The sequence below is a fragment of the Mus musculus genome, chromosome 6 (assembly GCF_000001635.26).
Source record: "Mus musculus strain C57BL/6J chromosome 6, GRCm38.p6 C57BL/6J".
Classification (NCBI taxonomy): domain Eukaryota; kingdom Metazoa; phylum Chordata; class Mammalia; order Rodentia; family Muridae; genus Mus; species Mus musculus.
Genome location: NC_000072.6, coordinates 67,909,759 through 67,931,419, shown reverse-complemented (window position 1 = coordinate 67,931,419; position 21,661 = coordinate 67,909,759). Strand labels below are relative to the sequence as shown.

General features: G+C 36.8%; 1 gene segment (V, D, J or C) and 1 further gene; both read right to left on the bottom strand.

Moving 5' to 3' along the window:
• Nucleotides 1–21,661, bottom strand: part of Igk (immunoglobulin kappa chain complex) — a 3,171,119-nt gene that overhangs the window by 2,795,335 nt on the left and 354,123 nt on the right.
• Igkv11-125 (immunoglobulin kappa variable 11-125) lies at nucleotides 17,368–17,847 on the bottom strand. The segment is given in 2 exon segments: nucleotides 17,368–17,665; nucleotides 17,793–17,847. Coding segments are annotated over 2 exon segments (353 nt in total).

Here is a 21,661-nt window from a genome sequence, read left to right as displayed (position 1 = left end):
TCCAACATGCCTTTCCAGCCTAGGACCCAAAATGTGGTCGGCTGGCCGGACACAACATGTCTGTTTGTCTACATGTATGTGTGTAGGTATACATGTATATGTAAGAATGCATGAATACTTTGTGGAGTGTATGGGACAGTTGGTTTGGCTCAACAAAAATGTGAATGTGTTACTGTGTAAATGGGAATGTGAATGAAAATAGAAATATGTTTATGAGTGTTTATGTGTCTGTGTATATTTGCTTGTATACAGCATCTTAATGCTACAGACGAACCTCTATTTGGTCTCCGTTCTTCAGGGAACGGGTTTCTGGTTGCAGGTGAGCAAGGGTCAGCAAGAATTGACAAACAGACACAGACACAAGGGAGTGCTGAGTCTGAACGTAATTTTTCACAAAAGGAACACCAGTCTTATATAATACAGAAAACAAAGGAGTAGGGTGTCACAGCAGGCAAAGTACATTGAAGTATCTGACACAAAACAGGAATGACTTCAAAGGACTGACAGAAATCAGGTAATGTTTACAGTAAAGATAAAACAGCCCTGCTTAGATTCAGCTAATGACAGGTATGTATTTCACACCCTAGTTACAATTTGAGCTACTCTTTTGAGCCTTGTGAAAGCTAGTACCAGGGGGTTCTCCTCTAGCAGACCTTATCATGAATAATGCAATACCACAACCCTCTTTTTTCCCAGGCCTTGGTAAATTCTTGCATATGAGAGTAACATGGCTGTTCTTTTGAGTATCTGTAGTGAATCTCCATTTGTCAGAAGAGTTCACCAACTTTCTTCGAATATGCAATGTAGTCTGCTATAACTGGCTGTAATAAAGATTCTGAATATACTTGCCTAAGCTTGCCCTGAGATTTCTAACTCTTATCCAGTAAAATACTGTAAGAAAGCATGCAAGACCCTCCACAATATTGCAGGGACAAATCTGGGGCATTCTAGCTATGGGAATGCCAAGGTTCCAGGAGGCTAAGTTTCCTTGAAATTCTTTGCCTCGTGACTGCTTCCAGGCTTTTAAACCTGTCACAGGAATCACTACTGAAATGGATGTAGCATCTTAATTTGTTTCCTTTCTTTTCTCTCTGGTTCACAAAGAGTTAACCAGCCCTAGCCAAAGAGGCTTTTGACTGACTGGCCAGAGAAGTGAGCACTAGTAATAAATCCTTTATCCAATCTCCCTGCTGTTAGCAACAAATGTCAATAGGTCCAGAGCCCTGCAGCTTCTGGCCTCAGAGTAACTTAAATTCAAGATAGGTATACATTATTATGGAAAACAACCCTAATTTCTCACAAGACCAAGTTTCTTCCCCTTTGTCTACTTCAGAGAGGACCCAGACTGGTGCTTGGCTCACAGCAAGTGGCATAGAGTCTCTCTGAACTACACTTGCCACAGACCTGAGATTATCTATAGAAACCTATCATCTGTCCTATTATCTGTGAAGTAAAACATTTGCACCACACCTGTTTTATACTTGGATTAGCACAGTGTCTAGGCTCCTTTATCTGACTATCTATCCCTTTGCCTCCTTCATGAAGTTGAAGTCTCATAAAATCTTATAATTGTTTTCAGATACAAAATATGATGCAATAGAAAGAATTGGCTCCTTCTCTGCCCATGCTAAACTGGACCTTCACACACTTCTAGGAGCCCATTTTCAGACACATTTCAATGTCTTAGAACAAATAAGCCTATGTTCCATCTACTATCTAATTCTTGGACCTCTGTTTAAACATTCGTGATATCCATATTTTATTTTCCATATAAGTGTGGAAAATGAGGAGATTATTCAAAGGAAAACACATTATCAATAAGAACGCTTGTCCAAGTCTAATGTACTTAGCTAAGTCTATGAAATGTGGTTTAAGTATTCACTATTGAAGGTAACTGGAAAATCACGTTGAGTTTATAATTGTTTAGTGAGGAGAAAGTACAAGCTTCCAGACCTTTTCTGTAACAGTGACAAGAACCATGAAGATAAGTTCACAATGATATTGGTTCACAACAGGTTTCTTCCTAGTCCCAAATATAGAAGTGATATGGTTTAGTATCTCAACTCTAAACTGTGGACACTTACATAAAAGGGAGAAACACACAGGAACATATTTGTGCATGCATGCCCATACACAAAATTTGTCCATACATAAGCCATTAACAATATTCTAGTTAGTAAAGATGGACAAAAGAAACTTCTCAATAACCAATGAAACATCTACATCTTGCTGGTCTTTTCACTTCTTATAATAATCTTTTGAGATTAGGCTGGAAATATTGGATGTCAGCTTTGTTATGTTAAACATTTTCTCACAGATTTACTGACATTATTTCTTCCTATAGACTTCAGTTTTCCTTATTTGGAAACTCTTTATGATGCTAACCAGCACTATCCATCAATCCAGATTATAAGGAATGCATGAAACAGCTGCATGAGCTCTATGATTGACTCTACTCAGTGAAAGGAAGAGAGAGCAGGCGCGAGAGCTGATATACCTCACCAGAAAAGATCACTGTGAAGGGTCAGACTCCCAGAATTTATTTTTCTCCATCTGCAACACAAAGAATTTTCAGGATCTCCAGTCTCCAGTGACTAAATCTGAGTATGAAATGCAGCCAGACCACTCTCACAGAAGTGGGAGGGAACAAAACAAAATGATGGATGACAGTGATCAGAAACTATAAATGTCTCTTGTCCCCATTGTTATAGTTACTGGCAATTAAGTGGCTGAATTTGACTAGGTAGATGTGTGTTGTTGCATGTCCTAATAGAGAGATCGATAAAATGAGTACAGAGTTGAGTCTTTGTCCAAGTGGGGCCCAGACAATAGTTAATGATAAATTGTATTGTGCTCAGCAAGAGCTAGAGAACTAAACCAAGATTACATCGTCCTGTGAACGAAAGGTAGCATTAAGAACAATTCTATAATCTACCACACATGAATGTGTGAAGAACACACATATATGGAATTCAATTTTGCCTACTAAGAAGTTAGAAAATTTTAAGCAGGTATGTAACATAATTGAAGCACTTATTGCCCACTGTGGAAAGAATGGTGAGTAAGAGACCCCATCATTGATTGAACTGATCCTGTTGGTGCATTCCTCAAGTTCCAGACACTAAATTAGAAGGTAGAGGTTCCAGAAGTTCTAAGTCATCCTCCAGTACAAGATTGAAGCCAACCATACTTACATGAGATCTGGACATTATATTTTTTAAAAAAGGCTCCAATTTTTAAAAAGTTAGTAAATATTAATGACAAGGTATTAAACATAGTTGCAAATGTTAATGGAGCAAATAATATATTACTTCCAACAGATACAGTTAGTCCTTATTTGAGTTCCATCAGATAAAACTGAGTAGAATGGAAATAGGATTAAACAAGAATACAGTTAATATAACTAGTCTTTGGATATTTGATTAGAACTTATATTTGGCTATCATGTGACAAGGTCATCCAATATAAAACCCTTCCACCTTTCTATGACACATTGTAGACTATTTCATAAAGCTTACTAGATATGTTTTATTGTGGTATATTAGTGTTTTCATGGTGATTCTCAGGCTGTCTTGTATTTCCTCTGCTGTTTGTTACTGCACCACTGGATCAAGTATAAACACTAGAACCACAAACCACATTGTAGCAAGAGGTTAAAAATACTTAAGGATTGTACTGAACATGTAATATATTTAAATAAACATTTTCAAATTATTCAGTTGAAACACTGTATTATGACAATAATTGGGAACCTCTGAATGTAAGAGTACGTATGTATGTGTTTACCTCCAGACTCTAAAATTTAAAGACCTAATTATACAATGTTATCAATCTACAATTTCAATGACAGAATGAAGAAAATTTATTTTGCCATAACTTGGCAGTTTTACAACTTTTTACATTGGTGATTTTTAGGCCAATCCATTTTTTCATAGCTGTAAACTCAATAAAAATGTAGCAAGATACTATTTTTTTCCATTTTTTTATTAGATATTTTCTTCCTTTATATTTCAAATGCTATCCCCAAAGCCCCCTATACCCTTCCCCCACCCTGCTCCTCAACCCACCAACTCCAGGTTCCTGGCCCTGGCATTGCCCTGTATTGGGGCATATGACCTTTGCAAGACCAAGGCCTCTCCTCCAATTGATGGCTGATACTATTATTATGTGTGCACTGTTATGTTCCTTATGCCAGTAAAAAGTGATGGAGTACTCAGCTTTTATTATTTCAATCTTTACTCTGTATACACAGACAGTCTTTGATAAAAAACTACTGTGGTGCAGAGCTGACACTCATCTCTAAACTGGAACATTTTATGAAAACATGAATCCTAATGCCTCATCTGTATTCTCAAAAGCCCAGTGACATTCTCCCTATGATCAGCATTGGGTAGGAAATCAAAATCATAACTCTCAGACATTCCTCTGCAAAGGATAACACAAAGATGCAGCCTTTCATTATCTTATCCCATTATATTTTTACGTACGTTTTCTTTTTATTTCAGGGAGGGGCTGCTTAACGTCCTTGAGTAAAACTCAGACCTACTTCTGTTGAAGGCATATTGGGAGAGTCTATCACATGTAGTCAAACTCTTGATCATATTGCATCTTCTGAGAGTGAAGAAGCAAGTTCCTGAGAAAAGAAAATGTGTTTCTGTTCTGGTTTGTAGAATGTTGTGAATGGGATACTGTCCTGTTGCCCGAAGTAAGTGTGAGTCACATCCTCCATGCTGCTTTTCATGAGAGAGTAAGATGTCCCATGTGTTCATTTCTAGTCCAGGGTATTTCCCATGCGGTTTTGTGGTTGTTTTTTTTTTTTGTTGTTGTTGTTTTTTGTTTTTTGTTTTTTTGTTTTTGTTGTTGTTGTTGTTGTTGTTGTTGCTGCTGCTGCTGCTGTTGCTGTTGCTTTTCATAGATAGACTTATCTACATGGATGATAACTACTACAATATATAGGATTTTTATTCCCACCATAAAGCTCACTTGAAGATTACTGGAATGTACATAGGAAAATCTGAGGCCCCAGATTTGCCATACCATTGTCCTGATAGCCGTTCAGAGTCTAATTAAGTGGTCTGATCCCAAAAAGGTCTGGGAAAAAAAAAAAAAAAAAAAGAGTGCCAGTGTGTGATCTGGAACTGGAACTCAATTATTTTCAGGAATATTACCACAGAAGTCACATGCAGAACCCCCACCCATTTCTAAAACAGAAACAAACATAAATATAAATTTTGTAGTATCAATCACACATCTAACATTGGCCTCATGCTGATATTTAGGAGGGTCTTTGAATTCTGATCCTGCTGAGCCAAATTTGTTGTTATAAATAGGAGTATCTGGGAGAAGCTGGTCTGCTCTCTCTAAAGATAGGGAATTTCTTAGTCATCAGGTGTCAAAGTCTGTGTCAATGAAATGTGCCGTTTCTTAACAGTGGCTAAATGCATGAAAACATTTGTGGAGACTAGGTAAATAAAGAAATTTGGTATCCTCTTTCTATTATTCTTAGTGTTATAGTGGTTGTCAGCACTAAGCATGGCTACCTTGACTAGAAAAGTGCCTTATTTTACTACCCACTGCTGGAGAGATGGGTAATGTTCCACAGATAGTACATTATAGTGGGGATACATCAAGTAAAATAATGTAGTTCAGCAATATTATGAGCAAAACTTTACTGGACAAATATATTATACAAAACGACCTAACCTGAAATGTGCTCAGAATCTTACATTGGTATAAAGTGGGCCAGGATCATCTAATATAAAGTTATTTAATAATATACTGCTGAACATAACTTGAAGTTCATTATATAATATTACAATTTACAGTTGCTTTGAGGTGTATATTGATGCCAACTCTCAGTAGCAAGGATGTATTTATAATTATAAACAAGATTTATGGGGGCTGGTGAGATGACTCAGTAGGTAAGACCAGCCAACTGCTCTTCCAAAGGTCCGAAGTTCAAATCCCAGCAACCACAAGGTGGCTCATAACCACCCGTAATGAGGTCTGATGCCCTCTTCTGGTGTGTCTGAAGACAGCTACAGTGTACTTACATATAATAAAAATAAATAAATAAACAAATAAATAAATCTTTTAAAAAATAAATAAACAAGATTTCTATTGAGCATGCGTTCTTTCAGAAAATAATAAAGAAAAGTTCACTTGAACCAATTTAAATCATACCATAAAAAATTGAGAACTGAGCATAAATGTTTGCAAATAATTGTGTGCCCACAAACACTAAATCTGAAAGGTTAAAATATTTTCCTATTTCATACTATAAATAGGACTAGTTGTGAATAAATGTGTAGCTCTTAGAAAAATCAATATGAATAAATAACCCTTGCAAATTCTATATGTATTGGAAATGTCAGGTTTTGGGTTCTTATCAAACTTCACTAAAAGGCAAAATCAATGAACTTGGGGAAAATATATCATTCAAATAAAAATTTAAGATATAAGTCAATTGTCATAAAATAAAACAACTTTATAATTATTTATATTGTTAAATATGTCAGATTATGTCATACTAAACATACCCTTGAAGTATAAGACTTTGCTGTATTTCTTTGAGTCATCCAAATATAAAGCTTTTTTTGAAAATGGCATAAGAAGGTGTAAACCTCCTATGAGACTAAGGCCAGTGTAAGGTGGAATGAAAAATGGATTTCATGTCCTTTTAGTCTGTATGCTTCCAGAGAGGATTGTAAACTAGAATTGCAGTTTAAACTGTGAATTATTCCAGCTGAGAGAGGTGAGGGGGCCTGTATGCTTGCACCTGAAACCTGATCTGTACAGGACAATGGCAATCAAAATGTACTGATCTTCCTGTCCCAGTACAATCATGTTTGAGTTTCATATATTACCAGAAACACTAATCTAAACATAGTAGTCTAGCATTAGTAAAATGTTAGAGTCAGCAGTCTTCATAGTGTCCTTGATGGATGCATAAATACACAGCTTGCTTTCTCTTATTTTCTTCCTTCCTTCCTTCCTTCCTTCCTTCCTTCCTTCCTTCCTTTCTTTCTTTCTTTCTTTCTTTCTTTCTTTCTTTCTTTCTTTCTTTTTGATTGATAGGGGACACTATGGAAAAAAAAAGAATTCAATTTTATATCTTCAATTTTTTCCAGATCCTAGATCATTTCACAGACATTAGCTTGACAGGAAACAAAACTCTCTCCTGAAGATGGAAAGAGACAGATGTCTGTGCTTTGGTGATGTCTTATCACATTAAGAGTGGAGAATATAGCAGTAATAGTGCATAGTGACTCATTCACTCTGCAGAGCGCATGCGAGCGCTCACACACACACACACACACACACACACACACACCATAGCATATGTATAGAGTTGACTAAACTTCCACCTCACAGTTAGTTGATCTCACAACTCCAGGAGTGTACTGTCCAGTCCTCAGAAACATGATGTCAGGGAGTGGAGCTTAGATCAGGCAGTGTTTGCTTACTCATCTTCCTTCTTCTTAAGAAGTGACACTTGGGGCTGGAGAGATGGCTCAGCGGTTAAGAGCACTGACTGCTCTTCCGAAGGTCTTGAGTTCAAATCCCAGCAACCACATGATAGCTCACAACCATCAGTAATGAAGTCTGATGCCCTCTTCTGGGATGTCTGAGGACAGCTACAGTGTACTTACATGTAATAAATAAATCTTTAAAAGAAGAAGAAGAAGAAGAAGAAGAAGAAGAAGAAGAAGAAGAAGAAGAAGAAGAAGAAGAAGAAGAAGAAGAAGAAGAAGAGTAGTGACACTTTAGATTCTAGACAGATCTAGTGGCATGTTTACTTCCAGCCAGTTTTTCTTGAAGTCTTGAAGCAGCAAATCATGCTTCATATTAATAATTCCTGTAAAACATTACATATAACTATATCATTAAAACATTACAGAGAGAAAGATAAAATATAGATGTTCACAAACCACAGAATTTATTTAATTATAGGGTGATAAGGAACTGTAACCTTACATAATTTATATCTCTGAGTAACAAACATAATGAAGAAATGTGGCATTATCATTTGTATGATTAATATTTTTCTTATATTTTAAAGAGCATCAGTGGTAGCCATGAGGCAGCTCAGAGTTTAAAGGCATTTGTAGCCAAGCCTAAGAACTTTGTTTCAACTTCTGAAATTGACATGGTATGAGAGAACCAACTTTCCAAAAGTTGTCATCTATCTTTCATATTTACCATGGCACATGCTTACCCTGGAAATAAATACAGGAATTTGAATGTGATAAACATTTTTTATAAATGACAAAAAAATGGCCTGTCCTGGGACCACTGCAAATGATTTTAATAATATTGAATGCAGTACCATTAAGTAATCATTTTATTTTTATGAATGGAAACAATTTCAAAATGATAGAGGTAAGTTATAACATAAAATATTCACTACTATAAGCCATACATTTTTGTAAGAAGTTAGAAACAAGATAGCTCACACTCCAAGATTTACAAGGCATCTGTCAGGTGCAAAAAGATAACCTATATTTCTTATTAAACAAATTACACAATTAGACTCAGGTTAAAATCAAATAGAATTTTTTCTCTCAACTGCCTTTTGTAGCAAAATATCTTCCAGAGAAAAACAGGCTCTCTGCAGGCAATTTGTGGTATTCTGAGACATATGGCACCCTAAGTTGATTCCACCCAAACTTGAGAAACACCTAGCTGTGCCAAGTCTGTAATATTTGCATAAACCTAATGTACAGAAAGTCTCTTAAGCAACACTTGTCAAAAAAATCTTCTATGTCCAATGACCTGAGACAAGCAATAGGAGGTAGGATACTGGCAGAAAGAGAGGATTCTGGAAAATAATTAAAGAATAAAAGAGAGGTTCAAGACAGAAGCTGGGAATGATGATTGGAAAGACACTAAGGATGAAGCTGATCAGGACTGAAGAGGAGCAAACAGACCAAATTGCAGATATAGACTAGTTTAAATAGGTTAAATAAGTTACTTTGCCCCAGATGATGAAAATCCAAAAGGTTATCAAAAATTTCTTTGGGGTCCCACAGATTCACTAGAATTAAAGGTATTTAAAGAAGCAGCAACAACCTATGGCTTACATTCTCCCTATGTGGACCAAATACTTAATAATTGGAGAGAAATTATATAATCCCAAAAGACTGGGGAGATTGAATGACAACCAACTTAGAACCTGTTTTAAACTTTAGTGGCTAGCATGAAAGAAAGATGAAGCTTTACTCATGGAGATGTGAAAAAGACTAGCTGTACTGATACTGTCAAAAATCCTTAGTAGGTGAAGATCAGTATTCTAATTTTACCTATCTATCTATCTATCTATCTATCTATCTATCTATCTATCTATTCATTCAATTTTTTTTGGCTTTTTCGAGACAGGGTTTCTCTGTGTAGCCCTGGATGTCTTGGGACTCACTTTTTAGACTAGGCTGTCCTCAAATGCAGAAATCCACCTGCCTCTTCCTCCCAAGTGCTGGGATTAAAGGCGTGTGCTCCGCATAAAAGCATTGGGCAGTGCACCCGTGTCATCACACTATCTTCACTGGCTCCTGAGATGAAAGAAATGAAAGGGTATAGACAAACAAAATGGTATTTTCAAATGATTTTTCTTTCCTTTATTATTTCCTACTTATTATGTTTATATCTTTCACTCATATTTTAAAAATGCTCAACATAAATTACCTATGTAGAGTATAGAAACCATGTAAGAGTCATCTGGACCATTAGCTTTGGTAGTTGTAAGAGTAGTCACAAAAGCATAGGTTCAACCTTGAAACCCTTACAAACATTTAGCTAGCATGCAAAACTGGTAATCTCAGACATAAACAGAACCTGGATCTGCATCTGGATTAGCAGGACCCTATAAGTCTCCATCCCCCACATTCTCCTTCTTTATCTTTGTTTCTTTACTTACCATGGATCTAGAGCACAAGCATCCTCAGGAGCTGAACAGAGTAACTCATTTTGAGAACTTGATATGAAGAATCCTGAATATTCAAGGCAGACAGATAGGCTAGCTTTTGTCTTGGACTTGCAAGGAGAGGTGGACCCTAGGGAGCATTATGCAAATCTATTTTTTAGTACAGCTGTGTAAAAAGTACCAAGGGTATGTAAAAGCCCATTCTTATGTGTGGGGTAACATATAGTGTCTTTTTTGATTTTAAAGAAACAGATACAATTCCTATTGCCAATAGGGTAGACAGACACCCCTGAAAATAACTGGATATACGTTATTTCCAGTCATAAACCATCTACAAGGCCAAGTCATGCCTAGTTGATTCAGACTAATGTTTCATGGAGGAAGTTATTTGAACGAGAAGTAAGTAATTATATCCTATAACAAGCAAGACAAAAAAAAAAAAGAAATAAAATGAATGGACTTCTCTAAGGAAAAGGAAGAGTGGGAGAATTTTTTTCATAATAGTATAAGTATGAAAATTGCCTGTAAGAAATCACACAATCTATTACTAATAATATCCTCTTGTACATCCTCAATGTCTTAGTTAGGCTGTGAACAGACACCATGACCAAGGCAAGTCTTATAAAAAACAACATTTTCCCTACTTTCTCCTCTATAAGTTTCAGTGTCTCTGGTTTTATGTGGAGTTCCTTAATCCAGATATAGCTGTCTCTTGTGAGACAATGCCGGAGCCTAGCAAACACAGAAATGGATGCTCACAGTCAGCTATTGTATGGCTCACAGGGCTCCCAATGGAGGAGCTAGAGAAAGTACCCAAGGAGCTAAAGGGATCTGCAACCCTATAGGTGGAACAACATTATGAATTAACCAGTACCCCGGAGCTCTTGACTCTAGCTGCATATGTATCAAAAGATGGCCTAGTCGGCCATCACTGGAAAGAGAGGCCCATTGGACTTGCAAACTTTATATGCCCCAGTACAGGGGAACGCCAGGGCCAAAAAGTGGGAGTGGGGGGGTAGGGAAGTGGGAGGGAAGTGTATTGGAGACTTTTTGGATAGCATTGGAAATGTAAATGAGGAAAATACCTAATTAAAAAAATAATTCTAAAAAAAAGAATAAAGTAGAAATATGGTATGTCTATTACTCAAAAAAAACAAAAAACAAAACAAACAAACAAACAAAAAAAACAAAAAGAAACAACATTTAATTGGGGCTGGCTTACAGGTTCAGAGGTTCAGTTCATTATCATCAAGGTGGGAGCATGGCAGTATCCAGGCAGGCATGGCACAGGAGGAGCTGAGAGTTCTATGTCTTCATCCAAAGGCTGCTAGTGGAAGACTGACTTCCAGGCAATTAGGGTAAGGATCTTATACCCACACGCACAGTGACACACCCATTCCAACCAGGTCACACCTATTCCAACAAGGCCATACCTTCAGATGGTGCCACTCCCTGGTCCAAGGATATACAAACCATCACACTCAATTTAAGTGTATGCCATATAAGTCAAATTGTTCAGAATTTCTTATGATGCAGCAATTGAGTTGTCCTAAGTGGCTGAGGCACTGACCTCCAAGCTTTGCCTCCTGAGTTTGATACCCAGAACCTACAAGATCAGCTACCCTAGTTTGTTCTCTGATCACACCTGCTAAGCGTAGCAGCCATACGAGCATATGCAAAGACACACATAATAAAGGAGTAAATATTGTTTTAGAGAATGTCCTATGGGTAATGAAATACAGTATACTACAAACATTTCATCTACTTTGGTTTTGAGTACTCTTTTGAGAGGTCTACTAAAATCTAATTTTTTTCCTCCTCATCAAGAATCTAGTTCTTTCTGGGCAGTGATGGCACACGCCTTTAATCCCAGCACTTGGGAGGCAGAGGCAGGTGGATTTCTGAGATCAAGGCCAGTCTGGTCTACAAAGTGAGTTCCAGGACAGCCAGAGCTATATACAGAGAAACCCTGTCTCGAAAAAGCAAACAAGCAAAGAAACAAACAAAACAAACAAACAAACAAAAACTCAAAAACAAATAAACAAAAAAAAAGAAAAAAGAAAAAGAATCTAGTTCTTTCATGGTTGTTATCTTTGTGGTACTTTTATTGCTTGCTTGATATGTAGCTGTAGCATACACAACAAGTGTGCACAGTTTAACAGTGTACTTTGTGGATTACAATAGCAAGACTGCAATGAAGTGTAAATGTTAAGGGTTCTTTGGAAAGTCAGTTGAATCGTGTTTTGCTGGGGTAAGCAAGTAAGGAATGTTTCATTTCATTAAAGTGGACACAGGCATGAAAGGCTAGGACAGGCTCATTAAGGAATGTTTTGCTGAAGCAGACACAGGAGAGAGGTTGCTCTACTAAAGCAAGCACATGAAAGAACACATGATGAAGGATTGTTTGCTAAAGACATGCATGTATTGCTCCACCTTACTCTGTATAGTTGAGCTGCATTTTTCAGGACTCCATAGAGAGAAAAGCACCAAAATACTTCCGCTGTTGTACTAAAGTTTTGTGCCAGTTCCATGGACTTGGGCTGATTAGATACACATGGTGATGCAAGACACATGTTGAGGCAAGATTTGTGTTGAGGCAAGGCACATGGAGGACACGAGATGTTTGGAGGGTATAAATAGGACTCCACACAGTAATGAAGTCACAGCTTTGCTTCTTGGTACAACTAGCTTTACAATGCTTGTGGACCTCACATCTTCGCTGATCTTTGCTTCCTTGAGAGAGCCACAGCTGAGAACTTCTGATGTTCCTGTTGTCCCAGCCTTCTGGCACAAGCTGAGACTGAGGCCTGGCTGTCTGCTATGTCTTGTCACCACTGTTGCTAACACACTTTACTGAACTGGATAACTGGTGTATCCATGAACTGTTTGAAAGTGGATAAAGGTGACATTGCCTGTTAACCTGTGAATAGAACTGATGATTCCTAGACAACACATACAGGAGTTGCTCCAAGGAACATTTCTAGACAGATTCACTTCCCCATATCCTTTCTTTTCACTGTCTCTGGTGGGTAGTATGCTTAAATGGAGGTAAAAGCATTTAAGATCCATCATTAAAAAGAGGTTTTGAAAAAAAAATAAAGTTATTCTGCAATCCATTGTATTTAATGTATCACTGCACTCTTTGCTCATGATTTCTTTTTTATAGATGTCAATTAAAATAGATGTGAATGCAGTGATGATGTGTCAGAGCTGTACTGAGAGACTATTTTCAGATCTAAATTGGTTTGAATGCTGAGTTCATGGTACTGTAATCTGAGAAACTCAAGAATCTCACACCCCTAGGCACCATGGAGAATAGGATTGGTAGAAAATAGCATTGATATTCCTAATACTTACATGTAGATTATCATTTTGTAATAAGATGAGAATGTCCAATAACCTATGTGCGGCATTAAAATAACTCCTTTAAGTTCCCTGTCCCCACTGTGAGGCATTTAATCTAAGGTTCCTCCCTTTAGTCCTGAGAGTCTTTCAGCTCCCAGGTCTCTGGTACAATCTGGAGGGTCCTTCCAACCTCATACCTCCTGAGGCCCCTGAATTCTTTCTGCTGGCTCTCGGGACTTCAGTAGTTTTCCCTCATGCCATACCAGATCAGGTCCCTCCCATCCCCCTTTCTCCCCTTCCCCATCCACTTTTCTTCCCAGGTCCCTCCTTCCCTCCCTACTTTTGATTGCCTTCTTGTCCTTCTCAAGTGGGACTGAGGCATTTGGGCATTTCAGTTTGTTGCCTTTTTGAGTTCTGTGGACTGTATCTTGGGTGTTCTATCCTTTGTTTTTGTTGTTATTGTTGTTGTGGGTTTTTTTTAATACTCACTTATTAGTTAGTGAGCACATAACATTCAGGTCCTTTTGAGTCTGAGTTACCTCACTCACAATGATACTGTCTATTACATCATTTGCCTGCAAAAGTCATGATGCCCCTGTTTGTTTTTAATAGCTGAGTAGTATTCCACTGTGTAAATGAACCACATTTTCTGTATCCATTCTTCTCTTGTAGGACATCTAGGTTGTTTCCAGCTTCAAGCTATCACTAATAAGGCTACCATGAACATAGTGGAATAGGTGCCCCTGTGGCATGCTGGGGCACCTTTGGTTATATTACCAAGAGTTGTATAATGGGGTCTTCAGGTAGATCTATTTCTAATTTTCTGAGGAACCTCCAGATTGATTTCCAGAGTGGTTGTACCATTTTGCAATCCTACCAACAATGGAGAGGTAACTTTTAGAGACCACCTCCAGCAGAAAGACAGGGCATCAAATGGGGAGAGGGATCCATCTGACAGTCACATCTCTGACTCATAATTTTTTCTGTCTAAATTTATTACAGGGATGGGAATGGAGAGGAGCCTGAGGATAAGGAGGTCCTGTGACAGGCCCAAAGAGGGATCCAGCTCAAAGGAGGTCCCAAGGCCTGACACTATTACTGAGTCTATGTAACACTCACAAAAAAGGACCTAAAATGACAGCACTTGGGAAGAGCCAATAAGCAGCTGAAAGAGACAAGGGCAGATAGTTGCACCCAACCAATGGACAAAAGCAGCTAACTCTGATGTTGAATTAGGGAAAGAATGAAAGAAGCTGAAGAAGAGGGCAATGCTATGGGAGGATCAGCAGTCTCAATTAATTTGGACCTCTGAGATCACTGAAACACTGGACCATGGACCATGCAGCATACACCAGCCTATATGATGCCACCAACACACATACAGCAGAGAACTGTTAGGTCTGTGTTCATTCAGAGATGATGCACCTAACCCTCAAGAGACTGGAGACCCCAAGGACTTTAGTGGTACCAGGGTGACCCTTCTAACATACCAGAGGTTCATTCCCCGCCCTTGTTGCATGTCTGTCCTCCACTTCATGCATATGATATAACAGTGGTCATATCCATCAGATATGATATAACAGTGGTCATATCCATCAGATATGATATAACAGTGGTCATATCCATCAGAGGTCAATTGTGCAGTTGCCAGTACTGGATGATTGTGAATATGAAAATAAAATTCCTGTAAACAACCTTCAAAAAAGCTCCTTACGTGTCTAACTCTAACTTACCTCATGAAAGTTTCTAGTTGTCTTTTTTCACTGAAATATATTGAAAAATCTACAAAGTGTTAAAAACTACTTTTAGTCAAAAGTAATTATTTTTTTATTTTCTTGTATTATTTTTATATTGAAAACAATATAGTCCTCATTCTGACCTTTTCTGTATTGCTTATAGTATTAAAACAACAATCTGACCTCAAACCAAAATTATTCACAGCACATTAGGCAAGGGATTTACTTGTTTGTATCTTTGTCACTGAGATACATAAATAATTAATATACCTGTGTCACATTTCAAATATTATTGTGATGATATGTTAACTTGATGGGTTTTCAATTTTTGCGCATCAAATATATTCTTACTTAAAAATTAAATAGAACAGCTTAATGGGGCTCTAGATAACACCACATCACATATATTACCCATAAAATCATGTCAGCTAAACGATTGATCACTAGAATGAAAGGTTAATAGACAAAGAAGAGATGAGTATAAATCCAAGAGAAAGAAAAACACTGTTTACAACTACTTAAGTATTTCTCTCAGATAAGAAAGAAAATATTATAATGTGTCATACTGTCATTTAGAGAGGACTGTTTGTCCACCATTTTGGACTGATAAAAATGCTAAAATCAATTAGGCAAGAGTTAGTCATTAGTTGCAGCACCAGCACGAAATCCACTCCTCCAAATTCTGGGACAGAGGATCTATAACATCATTACTAATCAGTTATCATACATGAAATATTTGCTATAAACAGAGAGGGAGACATATTGCATTGTCGGATTATTCTGCTGTCTAGGTTTCTTTATGTAAGGTCCCATCTTATGTAAATGATCCAGAGCTCTACTTCTAAACACACTACTATTCTCTGAGTTTATTTTCTCTCCCTTTGCTAGTCACATGATGCAATGCTGAAAATGATAGACATTTGTGAATGATTCTCTGGATACAGGTTTGAGCAGTGTGAACAATCTAATACAGTTCTTTGATAACTCTCTGGAAGAATAGCACCTAATATTCTTTGTAATGTGGAAGCATAACACATATGGAAGCATGTTTTGTGTGGAAAATCAAAGCCTGGAAATGTGGTGTATGCTCTGAGTTGATTTTACTCATTTGTATAAAAATGCAGTAATTAAGTCTGTATATCCTCTATATGCACTGGTTAGCACATTAATGAATGACATCATTAAAAGATAAAAAAAAGATCTTACACATAACTTATAAAAACACTAGATAATAAAGTATGGATCATGTAGCCATCCAGCAACTTCGTAAGAACTGGGTTTACCTGAAAGGGGGACTGGAAATGAAAAAGTAGGGGGCGAGAGAAGAATGAAGCCAAGACAAGGTCCTGATCAAGGCTCAATGTTTAATAATAAGCTTTGCTTTATAAAGGATTAAACCACAAAATCCATCCCCTTCTTCAGCTGGAGTATGATGTAGAGGAAGGTAAGTGCAAACAGCCAAAACAGATAGGTTTCCATGGGAACCAGCAACTGAGGCAAAGATAGATGTCTCTGTCCAGATTGATAAGACCTTTTGTGGCGAATGTTCAAGGTCTGCTTAGCCTGCTCAAGGCTGGGAAGGTTACAGGATCACATATGTGTTGATGTGTTGTTTTCTTTCTAACACTATGCTCTAGATTATCAACTCTATTAATACCGCTTCTTGAAACATATTTAAAACAACCTTTACTCTATATGACTTCATATATACAAATTTATATTATACTTTATGTGGTTGGATTCAAAATCATACACATACATTAAATATTATTTGATTCTTAAATGCAGTTCTGGACACAGGAGCCAGAAGAATACTATGTGAAATGCTACAGAGAGCTGAGAGCTGGAATTTCACACTCACTGCTGCAATTTTGAGGCACATTAGAGGATCATGGTAGGCAGTCTTCCCTTTCTCTGACATATGTACTGTATCTTTTTTTGAGAAAACCAGGAATCTTTTTACTGTCTGTTTCTCTCATTAATATTTTACTGCCATTAAAGTGTTAGCACTTAGACAATTTCTGTATTTAAGGAATGTATGCTACTAACAACCACTGTAGCTTTATTCTGAGTCCCAACTAATGCTACAACTCAGACTTCTCACAAGGAATTACAGTGTCCTCTCCTAATGCAGAAAAGAATATGTGTGTTCTGTATTGCTAGAAATAAAAAGGAAGATTGTTAGAATACATTCAGGACTGGTTAGCCTCTTTTATCAAAACAAGTGACTCTCCATGAGCTTTCATCCAATACTGTGGCACCCGAGAAAGTGTTTCAGTGAATGACTCATGAGAAGGAGCTGATGGACCAGCCAAGCCTCTCACTTCTGCTTCTACACGGGTTTATGTTATGACTTGTATCACTGTGGGAGGGAGATAACTATGCTGTAGACAGAAATAAGTTGCCATATCTTCATCCTCCAGGCTGCTGATGGTGAGAGTGAAATCTGTCCCATATCTACTGCCACTGAACCTTGATGGGACCCCATCTTCCAAGTTGCTTGCACCATAGATCAGGAGCTTAGGAGCTTTCCCTGGTTTTTGCTGAAACCAGTTTAAATTAATGCTAGTGCCCTGACTTGCCTGGCAAGTCATGGTGACTATGTCTCCCAAAGATGCAGACAGGGAGGATGGAGACTGAATCATCTGGACATCACATCTGGCACCTAGAATTGAACACATAATAAGTACCCCCATAGTTAAGCATTATAAGAGAGGACATATCCCAATGCCAGTTAAAATTAATCACAGTGTAACAGTAAAATTCACATTTTTGTCCTTTTTATTTTTTACCTAAAAACCAGAGCAACAGGAACCCAAGGAACTCAGCAGGGGCCCTCGTGTTCATTCTGAGTCCTGATTGTATTGACAGCTGCGCAGAGTGTAACTGTCATATAAGTCCCCAACATTGTGCAGTGTGTGCATGCAAATCACTGGAAACTATTTAGTGCTGGGCACAGCTGCAAGGCTTGCTCATCTCAGGACTTAGCAGAAGCCCAGTGTTCACAAATGCCCAGGGTCAGACGACATATAGGTCTGTAGGGAATGCATTCCTTTTTAAAGTTTTCAAATTTGAAATGGCATCTGGAGGTTATGTGAAATTTTCTAATATACCTAAGCTCTGTTTTTATTTACATATTTCAAAGATATATGGGAACATATGGAGGGATACCCTACTATCAGATAATATACAACAGAGAAGTAACTATTAAATCTTTAATTCACTGAAGTAATTCACATTGATTTTTTTAAAAATGTGTGTTTTTTATGTGTATTTGTGAGTTTGGAATAGTTATTTCTTTCAAACAAAAGAATATATTTTTCTCATCAAGACTATTTTAAATGAATTAAAAAGAAAGACTTAGCAACCTTAAACATGCTTATTTAAGTACCAAATGAGGAAATATGCAAGAGATGAACAAATAATACCTCATTCCCAACTACATGTGTCACTTAGAGATCTGAATCTATATTATTCCAGAGACTAATTACAAATTATCTTGGGCAAACTTTAGAGCCCTTAACAAGCATTCTTCCTTAACCACCTCTTTGTCTGATCTGATGTCCTCATGAGTAGCAGGTAAAAGGTTTGTTAAGAAACAATAAGCTACCACAATCACAAGGCTAAGTAAGAATGTTTTTAGGTTGTGTCTGAAGCCTACAGCAGTGACTCCCCACTTAATTTAATGTTCCTACTATTACTTCAACTAATGAATTGAAAAGTGATTCAGTTCATGACTTTCTTTGTTGTATTATTAGAAAATGTTCATCAGATTGTTAGTAGGTACGAACATAGGTTTATAAATATTTGTTCCAGGCTAAAATTATTTATACTTGACTATAGAGAAAATTATCAGTTATACAATTTGATGTGTAAGGTTTTTTTCTTTTTTATTGGATGTTTTATGTCTTTACATTTCAAATCTTATCCTGTTTCACAGTTTCCCCTCTGGAAACCTTCTCTCCCATTTCCCCTGCCCCTGCTTCTATGAAGATGTCCCCTCTCCTACCCACCCACTCGTACCTCACTGTCCTGGCCTACACTGAAGCATCGAGTCTTCACAGGAACAAGGGCCTCTACTCCCATTGATGCCAGAAAAGTCCATCCTCTGTTTTATATATATGACTAGAGCCATGAATTCCTCCATGTGTACTCTTAGGTTGATGGTTCAGTCCCTGGGAGCTCTGGGAGGTGGGTCTGGTTGGTTGATATTGTTGGTTTTTCTATGAGATTGCAAACCCCTTCAGCTCTTTCATTCCTTTCTCTAACTCCTCTGTTGTGGATCCCATTACCTCAATTCCCAGTAACCATGTGGTGGCTCACAATCTTCTCTAATGATATCTGATGCCTTCCTCTGGTGTGTCTGATGATAGTGAAAGTGTACTCACATACATTAAAAAAAAAAGTTTTCTTTTTATACTGACAAGTGAGACTCTCCATAGTGGTAAAGTATGATCTCTTATAATCCTTGAATTTTGAGAGTTATTTTTGCTTTGTTTTGTTACATTTTGTTTTGTTTTATTTGACAATTGTGACATTATGATAGTGGTGAAGCTCATATGCTAACAGAAGGGAAAGTAAAACAGATAAGGAAGATACATAATGATGTGTTAATAAGAAATTATTTTCTACTCCATGAATGCTAGCAATTCATTGATCATGATTTTGGTCATAAAATAATTTAATAATTTTATTGTAAAATGTCTCTAGGGCTAATATATATACACACACACACATATATCAACTCTTTCTCTTTTCATGGTATATTGTTCTGAACATAATTGCAACCTATTTTTCTGATATTTACGTCCTACCATACAAGTAGGTAATAACCAGTATTCCCTGAGGTTAGACTACAAGATCTAACAATGGCTAATGGTCTTGAATCTTCTTTAGAACAATTCATATGAGTTTTTAAATTCAAAATATTTCAATTACAAAAATTATTTTGTAATTGAATATATAAATAAATACAAACATTTTAATAAATTTAAGGATTTTTATCACTATAGCCTCTTTAAAAAGTTGATATATATCCTAGCCATAGAGACATTTTACAAATAAAATTATTAAATTATTTTATGACCAAATTCATGATCAACGAATTGCTAGCATTCATGGAGTAGAAACAAAGAAAGTAATATTGTTCATATATATATATATATATATATATATATATATATATATATATATATATATATATATATTGTCCTATTTTCTAAATTATAAAACTACATACCTTTCTTTGGCTGTTCTGCCATAAAATGATTTCTGCTGCAGAACATCTTAAATGTCAGTATTCCTTCATAAACAACAAAGTCTTTTAGGTGTGACTGCTTCTGGGTCGCCTACAATCTCATCAGCAACTCCTTACCAATTATCTTCAAGTAAGCCCAATAAACTCATTGATAGCACAGGGAGAACTTTAATAAATTTGAACTTTGGTTTTCCATGGAGACAAACCAAACCTTGTAAAAAGGGGATATTTATAATTTAGTCTCCAAATAAAGGCAGAAAATTCTCACAGTAAGAAGTAAATTCAGTTCTTAATGTTAGTATATTTCATAGTACTATGAAAGATAAATTTTAGAAGGATGGAACTATCACAGTTGTTTTAGTAATAACCAAATTTTATACATGAATATTCAGATGGGTAGACATTTCCAAAAAAATTTTAAAAAGATTAGAAAGCTTTTGCAAGTTATAAAGTTCTGAATAAGTTATTTGAGATATGTAAATCCTAGGACTTAAAGACAATGTATATGATATTAAATTTTATAATGTCTAAATTTAACAATTACAGACAATAACAAAAATGTATGACCAGCCAGTTGTTATTTAGAAGTATCTGATTATTAAAATATCTAAATATTAATATTAATAATATCTGAATATTATTTTCAGACAGCATCTTCCAACTGAATGCCATAAGCTGTCATGGTAAAATCTGCTCCATAGCTACAGCTAATGAACTGGGGCAGGAATACAGAAAGAAGAGTATTGCCTTCTGACATAAAGAGCTATGTAGCGTCCACTGGCTTCTTCTGCTACCAGTTCATATCATCTGTGTCTGTTCTGCAAGTGACAGGGACATTTTCCGTCAGCCATGGGTAAGAATTATGGAGACTGGGTGACAATTGTTTCTGCTATAGAATCTGTTCATGGAAGAAAAGAATGAAAGACATGTCAAATGGGCCATATTTAGATAGAATGAGGACTATCAAATTCTCAGAGACTATAGAATTATTTGGAGATTCTGAACACATAACTAATGGCATGAAAGAGAGAAATTGTACTAGAGATCCAGAGGAGGAGAATTCTGAGGAGCTCATCTTGGAAAAAACATCACAATGGCCTTGAGTACTATCCAGCTTCATACTCATTTTGATGACATACATTATATATCATCAGAGAGGCTGAGATGATAATGGGATCCATGCAAATTATATTGGATATGGTAGTAGGTGAGGAAGTAGATTGAATAGACACTGTGAAACTTCATATAGAATCTCTTCACACCTAAACATATAATCACAAGCATAAGTTTAAACTGTTGCCTCCAAGGGTGTTATCTTTTTTCTCCTCAATTCTTCTGAATGAGACGTTTGTGTTTCTGATTCAATGTTACATTGACACGACAGGGAGGAGTCCACAATGTGAT